The sequence below is a fragment of the Lupinus angustifolius genome, chromosome LG16 (assembly GCF_001865875.1).
Source record: "Lupinus angustifolius cultivar Tanjil chromosome LG16, LupAngTanjil_v1.0, whole genome shotgun sequence".
NCBI classification, from domain to species: domain Eukaryota; kingdom Viridiplantae; phylum Streptophyta; class Magnoliopsida; order Fabales; family Fabaceae; genus Lupinus; species Lupinus angustifolius.
In genome coordinates, this window is record NC_032024.1 from 7,387,857 (window position 1) to 7,400,229 (window position 12,373).

Sequence of the window (12,373 nt, forward strand, 5' to 3'; positions counted from 1 at the left end):
GAACATGCATGGATTGAAAGATATTTTGGATTCATTGTTAAGTGGGTATAAAGTTTCACCATTTTTGGACACTCCAAATTTTTTCTGTCCATCAATGGCTGAGTTTTTAAAGCATGGTTACTTAGGAGCTTCTAACAATTTCTCCACATCACTTATCTTCTTCTCTCCAAGCTAATGTCCACTCAATTCAAAAAATGTAACATCAATCCACCAACTTGTATCAAGTAACAAATATCAGACAAAACCTGAAACTGTATCATCATTTTTCTAAAGCTGTTCATCTGTATTTGACAGTTGTTGTTCCTTTACACATTTGAATATCAAAATATTCATTGTTGCCTGTACAATTAAAAATTAGTTTTGCACCTCACTTATTTATGAAATGTTACTACAAGTACAAGAAAATGAAAACCGAATAGTTAGAACAATGGTGTAGTACTAGCATTGGAACAGTGGTTGATATAGTGAAGAACTGTAACAGGAATGTTACGACATATCACCACCATATTTATCCAGGAATCCAATTATCTCTGAAGAAGTTTCCTCAGTTGCAAGTTCATCACGTCGTAATAAAATCTACCAGAAAAGTAATGTACCATGATCGTTAAGATAAATCCATATATAAGTGGAGAGGAGGTAAAGAAATAAGCGTAACTTACCGCTCTTACGATTGATACAATCTTCGGAAGATTTTCGTTATTAGGCCCCAAAACATCCGCCTCTTCCCTGTTATAGTTTTGAACATGTATACAAATGCAAGGATGTAATAATTTGAATTTGAATATAGTAGTATAATACAACAGAAAGAGTATAGGAAATGATTCAACACCTTTTTAACATCTTAGAAAGTCGTCCATGTACATATTTAGCTAGATTGAGGTGATCCGTTAATGGCAAGAAGCTTAACCAGCTCCGAATCACCTGATTAACAGCATTATGGTTGAGGATTATGAAAAACTAAAAATGGTGACAAAGTAGTACAGATTGCAGAACAATAGTAGACAAGCATAGTTATAACAAATATGACCAAATGATAACTAATAACTAACTAATAATGTATGATGAATGGAAGGCATGATCAAAAAGAACAAAAAAAGTAGTCTAAATTATTACTACGACATTCATGGTGGCTCTATCCAAGAAAATGCAGTTAATCAATTTGCATAATGTTTAAGTTTTAGGCTTAAAACGCAGACATGTAACAGTTTATTTTGTATCTCAGAGCAAAAATCTCTTACCATAGATTGATACTCACATAACTGGAATTTTCTCTTACCATAGGTTGTCATTATGTTTTAACCATCAAGCCTTTGGCTTGGTGATCACTGACTTGGTAATAAGTGAGCTTCTCCCTACCCTCCTACCTTCTAGGTTTGCATCTCCTCACACACACACAGTCACACACACAATACATACCTTAGGCCACCAAATTATATTTATAATTTTATATATACAAATACTGCTTAATAAAATCAATCAAATTATCCTTTTCCATCATGAATTGTGCTGCCAGAGATTTCAGCAGTGTAAGCATATCCCTCTGAAGTTTTCTTAACAATAAGACAGACAGCCTTAGATAACATTTCTTCTATCTCTCTTATATGAATATTATTGGTACAAGGTTTCCTTTTGCCTTTTAAGTTTCTGATATGTATTTTATATTTTATTGAAAAATGTATCTCCCTCCTTTGTTCATTTCTGTTAAATTGAAGTTTGAAAATTCGATCCATAAACTTTTCATGCGCTTAGCTCTCTCTGAACACAAAGTAAATAGAAATCCTTCAGACCATGAACAATGCAGTCAATAAAAGTAGAAAAGATTTGGAAGATTATTACCTCAGGCCGCCCATCAATATTTTCCCAATGAAATTCATATATCATCCCAAGAGCTGTAACTGCCATACCAGATTTATATGCACCGTAACTAGATTCTTCTTCTTCTTCTTTAATTGAATGTTCATGTTCTATCAGAGAGTACAGCCTGGAGATAGCCTCTGCATTAAACCCATAACTAGTCAGTCATATTCAACAAAGTATATATACCTAAGGTTTAGTGTACTTAAGGAAGCTACCATTAACAATGGTTTTGAACTTCTGTCCTCCATACGTAGCACAGATACCAATCCCCCTTGCAATTTCCTGAAAGAGTCATTACTTACAACATGAATATTGAAAAGCATTCTAAATTAAATGAGTAAGGAAACAAATTATCAGCGCATTTTTTGCAAATACCACTTGTGCATGAAGATTAGCTTCCCTGGCTTTCAAAAGTTCACAAGTATATTTGTCATGATATCTGTTCAAATAGCATTCAGAGACGAGAAATATTATAAGTACAGGCAATAGTACATCCATAATTTAACACCACACGGATACAAGAAAGTGGAGTTACATCTGCACTTCATTTGGGAAAAATGGCCCAATAATGTTGAAAAAGGAAAATGCAATTACTTTCACTCTATCAGGGAAATCATTGTCCTGCCAAAGACCATACAGAAGCAATAATAAAATTTAGAAAAAGATAAGTTCCCAATATGTTGAGATTACATAAAACAGATAACACTAAAATAATAACAACGCTTTCCAATTTGAATATGAATCTCTTCATTTATAAGTAGTTGAGATTTAACGTGTCTGCGTTGCAAGTACAAGAAGTTTTTCCCATGTTTTTTGGTACATAAAAATATACAATCTTCTATAAATGTAGAGAGAATCGTGTGTGACTCTTTCAAGTGGTTAACAAATTCTAATAACAAGATAGGATCATCTCAGGTCTAACATGATATGCAATCATAAAACAAAAAACATGGGAACAAAATCATTGCCAGTTATATATACACAGAAAAGTACACTGATTTTTTATATATGATACAGCTAGATCCAAAACAAGATAAGCACCTTTATGTTCAGTTTGAAATACAGCTAGATCAGAAAGAATACCAGAGGGGAACCATACTTACAAAAATCTGTACAATAGTTGAAAAAAGTTTTCCAGCACGTTGTGATATTCGACCTCTTATTGCTTTAGTTGTTATTGATATTAAGAGAGTTGAACTCTGCAATGAGGAGGATAGTTATTTATTGTTCCACTCTACATATCAGTAGGTGTAAGGGAAATATTAAGCTAATAATCAAGGTTTTAAATCTGAAATCATATGGTGACCCCAATTGAGGCTGCATCGGCCGCATTTACCTTAAATTGACCATAAAGTCGATGTTTTGAAAGTATACGAAACTGCAGCCCTATTTAAAACCTTGCTAATAATTTAGAAAGGAATAGAGTTACACCAAAAGTTTTAAACTTATATTTCAAAAACAATTTTTTTAGTATTCAAATATCATTTAAAAGAAAAAGCAAATCTGAAGACAACAGAACCAGAATCATATCTTCATCTGGTAAATATTCACTGCCCCCTTCAAAAGTCCCAGCTTCTTCTGCTTTCACGCGTTCAACAATCATACTTATCATATTGTTTATCTCATTCGTAATCATCTTGATTATTTCTGTGGCGAAAACTGAATCATCTGAGATCTGCATAAGAGACATTATTATTTCTAAGAGAAAAATATTTTGATCAAGGGTTAAAAAATTTTTACTCAACAGTGTTTTGCATAGATCAAACAACTCGAAAAAGTTACCTTTCCATCCGCAAATCTTGCAATGACAATCATTATTGTGTGACGTTTCTTCAAATCCTTAGAAGCTGCATATGTTGTTTTAAGAAAATTCATGAACATATGAAACACAAAACTTCCTTCTCTAAAAGAGAGCCAATTCAACAAGGACTTTCCAAGCTCGAAACATCGTGTATCAGATTCAAACATCATGTCCATGGAAAGCTTAATAACCCTTTGTGCATCCACATCAGAAAGTTCCTTCATTACTGCTGCCATAATGCTCCTTCTATTTTTCCCAAGACCCTTAAGAACTTCAACTGCGGCACACCTTAGTTCCTTGCTCGCACCATTCTTATCTACGATTCGAAGCATAGCCTGAAGCACATTCCCCCCTTTCCCACTCAAGACTAAATCAACATCCATAGAAACAAAATTCCTCAAACCCAAAACCCTTTTCACCACAATCTCTTCATTGGAATGTCGATCAATGAACTCCAATAGTATCAACAAAATTGAACCCCCAATTTTATATCCCCTTAAAGGTTGCGCGATTTTCAGCATCATATGCAACGAATCAAAACCCAATGCCTGTGAATTCTCGTTAGCATTTCTATCAACCATTCGCGCCAGGAGATTCTCACATAGAACATCGTAACGTTTCTTCCAAAACCCTCGGTGTTCAGCAATACTCTCTGGTAAATCAGCTAACAACATAAGCCCCTTTCGTTGCTTCAAAACAGAATCACCATCATCATTTGAATTCAAAGTAACACATGAAACGATGTATTCAAGAAGCTCTAACCAACCTCCCGAAGGAAAAGCATAGATTCTATAAGTAAGGCTAGCGATCGTTTCGGTTAACAACGGAAGTAACTTTTCCTGGATTTCAACCTTGAAATGTTCAAGAATAAGGGACCTGAGCTCAAGGAGAATATCACAACGGATTCTGTGAATGTGATTTCTTGGTGTAACTTTGAGAGTTTCCCGGAGGAGCAAAACGGCCTCGTTTGCAATGTGGATTGGAGGGTTGAGTGCTAGGAGATTGGCGAGTTTGAGACAGAAGGTGTTAGGATAATGGAAGGAGAGGGAATCCAAGATTCTCTTCTTGGAATGTTTGTGATTGATTGGGGTTTGAATGAATTTGTGAATAAAGACTACCAATGATGCAATGTAGTTTGATTCGAGGAGTGTAGAGGTGAATGGTTGGAGATCGGATCCGCTGAGGTGAGAATAGTTTTCATTGGTTTCAAGTTCTGGTGTGTTGTTTTCAACTGTTTGGTTGTAGGTGAAGGTGTCTTCTTGCGGAAGAGATTCCGGTGACGCCATTGTTGAGGAGGGTGAGGATGCCATTGTTCAGAGTAGAGAGAAAAAGGAAGAATATTCAAAGGTGGAATTTGGAGGGAAAAGGAAATGGTTAGTTATGGGAATCTGTTTTTCAAGGGAAAAGGATTGTCCACGTCAGCAGCTATTCTTTACAACAAAAAAACAGTTGGAGTCTTGGAGAGTGGAGACTCTGATTAAAGATCTTAGTGGATATAAATTAGTTAGAAGTTCTAAAAAAACAAATTAACACTTTGTTTAGAATTGAATTTTAGAAGAGAATGAAGTGAAAATAAATGATTCAAGTCATGTCAGAGATGTATTTCATGATTCGTGAATTAGTGTAATATATTTTGTTATAAAAAATGTACTTTCTAAAATCAGTGTAATAAAAATTGATTTCTTATCGGATATTTTTGAGTAAACTAGTATCTTACTTATTACCTGAAATTTTAAGGATGGTTATATTAGTTTAGTTTTAGAGAATTAACATACTCTATAAAACTATGATATTAGTAAAATTTGTCCTTACTAAATTAGTCTCATAACTGTATATATTTGATGGTTTTGAAAAATTGTTGATGTTGAGTCATTAATGTGATTGATACATATTATAACTTAAAGGAGTGTGACAATTTCCTAGAGTTAATAAGATGAGTGCTTACGATTTAAGGACTCAAACAAGGATTTGCTCTATTTACCATCAAATATAATCTTCCATCTAATATCAATGAAATACGCTTCAATATAACGATAATATTACTTGCCTTATAATATGAAAGTTATGAGTTTAAATTCTAAAATCAACCCGTTCATTTGTGAGGTTAAGATTATATATATCTACCTCCTTATACTCCACTAGGTGGAAGCCTCGTACATTGAGTCACCTTTTGAAAATCCACAGCTCATAGGCAATGCCAAACAATACCTGACTTTATAGAAAGCAACATTAAAGTAAATGCAGACTTGGAAGCAAAGTTTGTTAGCCTTCACATTGGGTGGAATTTTAGATCAGAGGAATTTCATGTGGGAAGCTTTAATTGTGCAAGAGCTTGCTCGTCTTGTTGCAAGTATTAGAGATTATGGCCAGTAACCAAATGGCCTAAATTACAAGAAAAACAAAACTTGTAGTTGATGTTGTGAAAAAATTCCTAGAGCTTGCATGCAAACCTGTTGGGTTATAGATAAAGTTACTAAGCATGTTGCATTAATCATTGTTCCACTATTCCTCCCAATCAGTATTACCATGAATATGAAGGTTGGTGTAGTCACTTTTGGATGAAGGTTGTTGCTCTTGGAAAGTAAGGCATACATCGCCTATCTCATTATCCCGGGAATGATTTAAACACCTTTTAGACTACCCTCTAATTGCCAACCGGTTTTAACATTGTATCATAACCAAATTCCAACTTCTCTCCGATTGTAATGGGCCAAAATATATATTTTGGTCATGGGTCAGACTCAAAGGTAACCCTTCAGCTGGTTCATAGACTTTTGTGGGGGTTATGTTGGGATGTAAGTCTTATATCGCTTACCTCGTTATCTCTGGAATGGTTTAAACATTAAACCTTAACAATCACAGGAGTTCCAAAAAAAAATTATGGTAACGAGATTTTGTACAGGTAAGTTTCATCACATTCAAAATCTTCATGTTTTTGTATGTATTATTGATGATGTTACCATCAGAATGATTGGCAACATATAAATCAACTTCCATCTTCAAGTTTTGTTAGCTCAGTCACAAAACCATTATGTAAATAAACTTCTAGTTTCTCCCAATTGCAGCATACACAACATAGCCATAACTGTGGTTGCCAGTTGCCACTGCAATTTAAAACCATGCTTGATCTGATTTCTTATAGATGCTGCCTTACTTGTACTTCACATATTGGGCAGAACTTTTTAATTCACAGACAAATCTATCTATTTCATGTTTGAGCTTGAATGCATGAACACTTTAAAAGATAATAAGATCAAGACAGTGGTTAAGTTGCATTGGAATGAGAAGAACACACAATAAAGACCAAACACCAATCAAAACTGATGAAAAAATTTATGGACTAAAACCAAAATAGAAATAACTTTCAGGGACCAAAACATACTTAAATTTCCGAAGCTGTACATCTGTATTTGACCATTGTTGTTCCTTAACACATTGGAATATCCAAATATTCCCTTATTGTCACTTGTGCAGTTCAAAATTAGTTTTTCACCTCCCTAACATTTGAAACGTTACTAAAGGAAATTGAAGATGAATAGTAGGAACAATGGTGTAGCACAAGCATGGGAACAAATTTAAGCACGAATGATACTACAATTCACCATGTTTATCCAAGAACTTAACTAGTTCTGAAAATGTTTTCTTGGTTGCAAGTTCCCTGACTTCCCTCCGAATTAAAAGCTACCAAAAAAACAAATTACCAGGATGGTTAAGATAAATTTCTATATAAGTAGATAGGACATAAAGAAATAAGTATAATACCGCTCTTAAGATGGAAATAATCTTCGGAAGATTTTCCTTCTTAGGCCCCAAAACGTCTGCATCTTTCCTGTTATAGTTTTCAGCTTTTGCTTAGCTCAACATGTATATTTATAACTGATGTATTGATTTAATACAATAGAAAGAGAACTGAAAATGATTCAACACCTTCTTAACATTTCAGAAAGTTGTTCATGTACAATTCTGGCTTCAATGGGATCATTCGTCAATGGCAAGCAGTTTAACCAGCCCCGAATCACCTGCTTAACAACCAATAGCATACAGGCACGCTGATACCAAATATGACCAACTAATAATATATAATGAATGCAAAACATGATTAAATAGAACACAAAAAAGTAGTCTAAATTATTATTGTAACATTCATTGTGGTTTTATCCAAGTAGAATGTATTTAAGGATACAATACATTCGTAAGTGTGAATTATGCATCATTTTTAAGTTTTGGGCTTTGCTACAAGATTGATTTATGAATAGTAGATGTAAAACATTAGAGTTATAAGCACAAAGGAGTGATGTAAAGTAAATTGTGGATTCCTGTGAGTCATTGGCTATTAACAAAAATGCATATTTTTGTAAGGATGCAATATTATAGCTTTTATCAGTTGCGCAGAAACAATAATTTGGACTAGACATTTTTTAACATAAATGGAACTTCCAGAACATCTTATAGAACCAATGTCCTGCACCTGAGCAATCCTGCTTTGGAGTGTCAATCCAAGCATGGAAGAATAATACTTGCATCGGCTAAAAATCCAACTTATTATTGTCTTGAGACCACTTCAATGTCCTAATCTGATAAAGAATAATACACTTTCCATTTAATTTTTTACTGAATTGTTAATAGTAATTTTATTTTTAATTTTCCAAAAATTTTATTAGTTTGCTGGCTTTAACCTACTTAGTCGAGTTGATACTTACATTTAGTTTTGTTCCCAACTGTGATTCTTCCATCTTAATTCCTCTCCCATATTTTTATCCTCCAAGAAAAAGTTAAGGATAATAGCTGCACTTAACATTTAGCAGGAAGAGATTAGGACTCCTTAAAACCAATATGCTGAATATTTTTATAATATGAATACTTGACAACAATGGCATTTCTTATGCATTTTCACCTGTGCAACGTGCTTGAAGATTTATGTCGGTTGAACTGGCTGACTTATTTTATAGAAAATTACATACATAAAGGGATATTAGCAACATATTCTTTTCAAAACATTCTTTTTTATTCGACCACATTACTTACTCACTTATTTTTAAATAATATGATCCAATAAAAAATGTAATGTAAAAGATTGCACTGAATGTATAGATTATAGAATCAATATCCACCACATTGCCAGCCTCCAAGTTATTTTGTATCTCAGAACAAAAATATGCACACAGGTACTCACATACCTTGGAATTTGGCCGTACCACAGATTGTTATTTATTTTTACAGAACTCCAGCCCTTAGCCTTTCAAGCCTTTGGCTTGGTGGTCACTTCCTTGGTAATAAGTGAGTGTCTCCCTCCCCTCTTAGCTTCTTGGTTCAAATATCCTCACATACACAAACTGCATACCTTAGGACACTACACTACATTTTTGTATAAACATACCCTTAATAAAATCGATCAAATTATCCTTTTTCAACATGAATTGTCCTCATATATATATATATATATATATTTTAACTTTTATGTTTCTGATAGATATTTTATACTTTATTAAAAAGGTCACTCCCCTCTCTGTTCCATTTTCTGTTAAATTAAAGTTTGAAAGTTCCATGCATAAATTTTTCATGTGCTTAGTCTCTTGCACAAAAATGAATAGAAAATTCTTAGACAATGAACAATGCAGTTAATAGAAGTATAAAGAAGTTGTTCCAAGCATAGTTACCAATCATAATAGTCAGTAGGCAGTTAATTTAGGGCCATAAATACTTTCAGTATTGGTATTTGGTAGAATATTACCTCAGGGCCATCAATACTTTCACGATGAAATTCACATATCTTCCCAATAGCTGAAACAGCCATATCAAATATATTTGCACCATTCTCAGATTTTTCTCCTTTAATTGAAAGTCCATATTCTATCAAAGAGTATAACTTTAACATAGCCACTGCATAAAACCCATAGTCAGTTATATTCAACAAAACAAGTATACTTCAAGTTCATAATGTACTTTTGTACTTCTAAGAGCTTAAAGTAGCTACCATTAACAATGGTTTTGAAACTATGTCCTCCAAACTTAGCACAGATACCAATCCCCCGTGCACTTTCCTAAAAGAGTCATTATAAAAAATACAAATGTTGAAAAGCATTCTAAATGAATGAGTAAAGAAAAAAAATTATTGATGCAAATTTGCAAATACCCATTGCGCATGAAGACTTCCACCCCTGGATTTTAAAAGTTCATAACTATATATGTCAAGATACCTGTTCAAATAGCATTCAGAGACAAGCCATACATATTAGTTATGGAAAAAGTACAGCCATAATTTATGACAGTGGATAAAAGAAACTGGAGTTACATCTGCCATTTATCTGGGAAATGTGGTACAATAATGTTAAAAAGGGAAACTGCAATTGCTTTCACTCTATCTGGGATATCATGGCCCTGCAAAAGCAGTAATGAAATTTATGAAAAGATAATTTCCAAATATGTTAAGATTACAGAAAAAAGATAACATCATCTAACAATGCCTTCCAATTTGAAGTGAATATCTCCTCATTTTCAAGATATCCGAATGTGCCTGCATTACAATTACAAAAAGCTTCTTCTATTTTTTTGGGTGCATATGGTCCCCTAATGAGCTATAACTTATCTAAAGTTTAGATGCTCACTTAAAAAAGTTAACTTTATGTTTTAATAGCATCTCCACAAATATACTCTAATAGTTAAAATTAATTACTCTTATTATGTCAGAAACTCCATACATGAGCATGTATAACAAGATAAGATCTTTCATGTTCAGTTTGAAACACAGCTAGATGGGAAAGAGTACTAGAGGAGAACATACTGACCCAAAGCTTTGCAACAGCTGAAAAAAGTTCGTCAGCATATGGTGATAATCGATCTTTAAATGTCATAATTGTTGCTGATATTAAGACCATTATACTCTGTAATGAGTATAAAAACGATTTAGACTCTGTACTAATTTAGAAGGATACACAGAATTACATCAAAAAATTAAAAGAAATTGATATATTGAAAACAATTTGTTTAATATATCAGAAAAAAATAGAAAGAGAATCTGCTGACATAACTTGAATCGTTTTTTCATCTGGTAAATATTCACTTCCCCTTTTAGCAGTCTCAGGATTCCCATCTTCTTGTGCTTTCTCCCTTATATGGTTTATCTCATCAGTCATAATCTTCATTAGTTCAGTGGTGAAAACTGAACCAGAGATCTACATAAGAGAATGTGTTATGTGTACATGTTTTGCAGTGTTACTGAATAATGACACTTTGAAAAAAGTTACAAATAATCTTTCGCATGAATTAAACGACGTTATAATATTCTGTCAAAGATTAACCATCATGTTACATCATTTTGTCGTTCATCTGCAAATGCTGCAACGATAATCATTCCCCTGTGATATTCCTTCCAATCCCTAGAGGCTGCATATCTTGTTCTAAGAAACACTGCTGCGGCACGAACCACTAAAATTCCGCCATCATTAAAAGAAAGCAAATTCAGCAAGAACTGTCCAAGTTTGGAACTTTGTTCATTGGATTCGAACATCATGCTCAGAGAAACCATAATAACCCTTGCTACATTCGCATCAGAAATTTCATATATTACTTTCCCCATAATGTCCCATCTCAGTTCACTAAGTTCCTTAAGAACTTGAATCGCAGCACACCTTAGTTCTCTACTTGCGTCATTCTTCTCCACAATTCGAAGCATAGCCCGAAACACAATCCCCTCTTTCCCACTCAAGATTACATCAACATCCATAGAAACAAAATCCACCAAATCCTGAACCCTTTTCACCACAATCTCTTCTTTTGAGTGTTGATCTATGAACTCCAATAGTATCAACAAAATCGAATCACCAATTTCATATTCCTCTAAAGGTTGCGCAATTCCCAACATTTTAAACATTGAATCAAAAATCAATGCCTGCAAATCCTCATTATCACTTTCAGCAAGCAATCGATTCACGAGATTCACATGTAGAGCACCATAATGATTCTTCCAAAACTCTTCATTTTCTACGGCATTGCATGGTAAATCCGCTAACAACATGAGCCCCTTTTTCAGCTTCAATTCATCATCAGAATCCGAATAAATGCACGAAACAATGTATTCCAGAAGCTCCACCCAACCTCTTATTCCAAATTTGTAGATTCTAGCAGCAAGATCCATAATTATTTTTGCTAACTGAGGGAGTAACCGTTCCTGAAGCTCAATCTTGAAAGATTCAAGAATAAGAGGCTTGAGCTCAATGAACATGTCGCAACGGATAATGTCATAGTCGTTTCCGTGCGTTTCGATGATAGTCTCATGGAGAAGCGAAACGACCTCGTTTCGGATATGGATCGGAGGGTTAATTGAGAGGAGCTTGGAGAGTTTGAGTAAGAAAGAGTTAGGGTAATGCAATGCGAGGGAATCGAAGACTTTCTTCTTTGAGTGTTTCCTCTTGATTGGGGTTTGAGTGAAATCGTCGATGAAGATTCGGAGTGGTTCGACGTCGTTTGAGTGGAGGAGTGCGGTGGCGGTTGGTCGGAGATCGAAGCCGTATATGAGGGAACCGTCGCGGTTGGCTTCAAGTTTCCGTCTCTTGTCTGCAACACGGTGGTAGAAGGAGGTTTCGGGTGGTGGTGACGTGTCTTGGTGTGGGCGACGCGGTTGAGAATGCGGCGGAGGGGGTGGAGAGGACGGTATTGGCGTTGAAATGGACGTAGAGGATAATGAAGATTCCATTGTTGAAGAAGCTCAGAGAAGAG

At 34.5% G+C, this 12,373-nt stretch overlaps 2 protein-coding genes across 6 annotated transcripts; both read right to left on the bottom strand.

Moving 5' to 3' along the window:
• Positions 487 to 5,061, bottom strand: LOC109329273. Its single transcript, XM_019562954.1, has 9 exons — positions 3,640 to 5,061; positions 3,377 to 3,532; positions 2,393 to 2,478; positions 2,233 to 2,296; positions 2,073 to 2,139; positions 1,837 to 1,994; positions 830 to 957; positions 660 to 726; positions 487 to 576 (listed from the first exon to the last, which is right to left on the bottom strand). Exons 1-9 carry the CDS (start codon positions 4,966 to 4,968, stop codon positions 487 to 489), a joined length of 2,145 nt encoding a protein of 714 aa, XP_019418499.1. The 5' UTR covers positions 4,969 to 5,061.
• LOC109328875 lies at positions 6,956 to 12,356 on the bottom strand. Of its 5 annotated transcripts, XR_002105483.1 has the most exons (11): positions 10,968 to 12,356; positions 10,686 to 10,830; positions 10,444 to 10,556; positions 9,951 to 10,036; positions 9,792 to 9,855; positions 9,633 to 9,699; positions 9,390 to 9,538; positions 8,359 to 8,443; positions 8,127 to 8,232; positions 7,586 to 7,677; positions 7,464 to 7,487 (listed from the first exon to the last, which is right to left on the bottom strand). XR_002105483.1 is itself a non-coding variant. In XM_019562499.1 (10 exons), the coding sequence occupies exons 1-10, from the start codon at positions 12,348 to 12,350 to the stop codon at positions 7,250 to 7,252; spliced, it is 2,238 nt and encodes a 745-aa protein (XP_019418044.1). In that variant the 5' UTR covers positions 12,351 to 12,356; the 3' UTR covers positions 6,956 to 7,249. The 5 variants fall into 5 exon arrangements, 3 of the variants coding, with proteins under 3 accessions (XP_019418044.1, XP_019418043.1, XP_019418045.1); XM_019562499.1 differs by lacking the exons at positions 8,127 to 8,232; positions 8,359 to 8,443 and adding an exon at positions 6,956 to 7,339 and having other exon boundaries at positions 7,421 to 7,487; positions 10,444 to 10,539; positions 10,687 to 10,830; XM_019562498.1 differs by lacking the exons at positions 8,127 to 8,232; positions 8,359 to 8,443 and adding an exon at positions 6,956 to 7,339 and having other exon boundaries at positions 7,421 to 7,487.

What these genes read in the sequence shown, in the direction of transcription:
- LOC109329273 (XM_019562954.1), bottom strand. Translation starts at nt 4,968, where the DNA reads ATGGCATCCTCACCCTCCTCAACAATGGCGTCACCGGAATCTCTTCCG. An exon ending in ATATTGATGGGCGGCCTGAG is followed by an intron (nt 958 to 1,836) that starts GTAATAATCTTC and finishes CACCATTTTTAG; the next exon opens with TTTTTCATAATCCTCAACCA. An exon ending in TTGTATCAATCGTAAGAGCG is followed by an intron (nt 577 to 659) that starts GTAAGTTACGCT and finishes CTTTTCTGGTAG; the next exon opens with ATTTTATTACGACGTGATGA.
- LOC109328875 (XM_019562498.1), bottom strand. Translation starts at nt 12,350, where the DNA reads ATGGAATCTTCATTATCCTCTACGTCCATTTCAACGCCAATACCGTCC. An exon ending in AGATGAAAAAACGATTCAAG is followed by an intron (nt 10,557 to 10,685) that starts TTATGTCAGCAG and finishes AGTCTAAATCGT; the next exon opens with TTTTATACTCATTACAGAGT. An exon ending in TTTCAAAACCATTGTTAATG is followed by an intron (nt 9,539 to 9,632) that starts GTAGCTACTTTA and finishes GGTTTTATGCAG; the next exon opens with TGGCTATGTTAAAGTTATAC.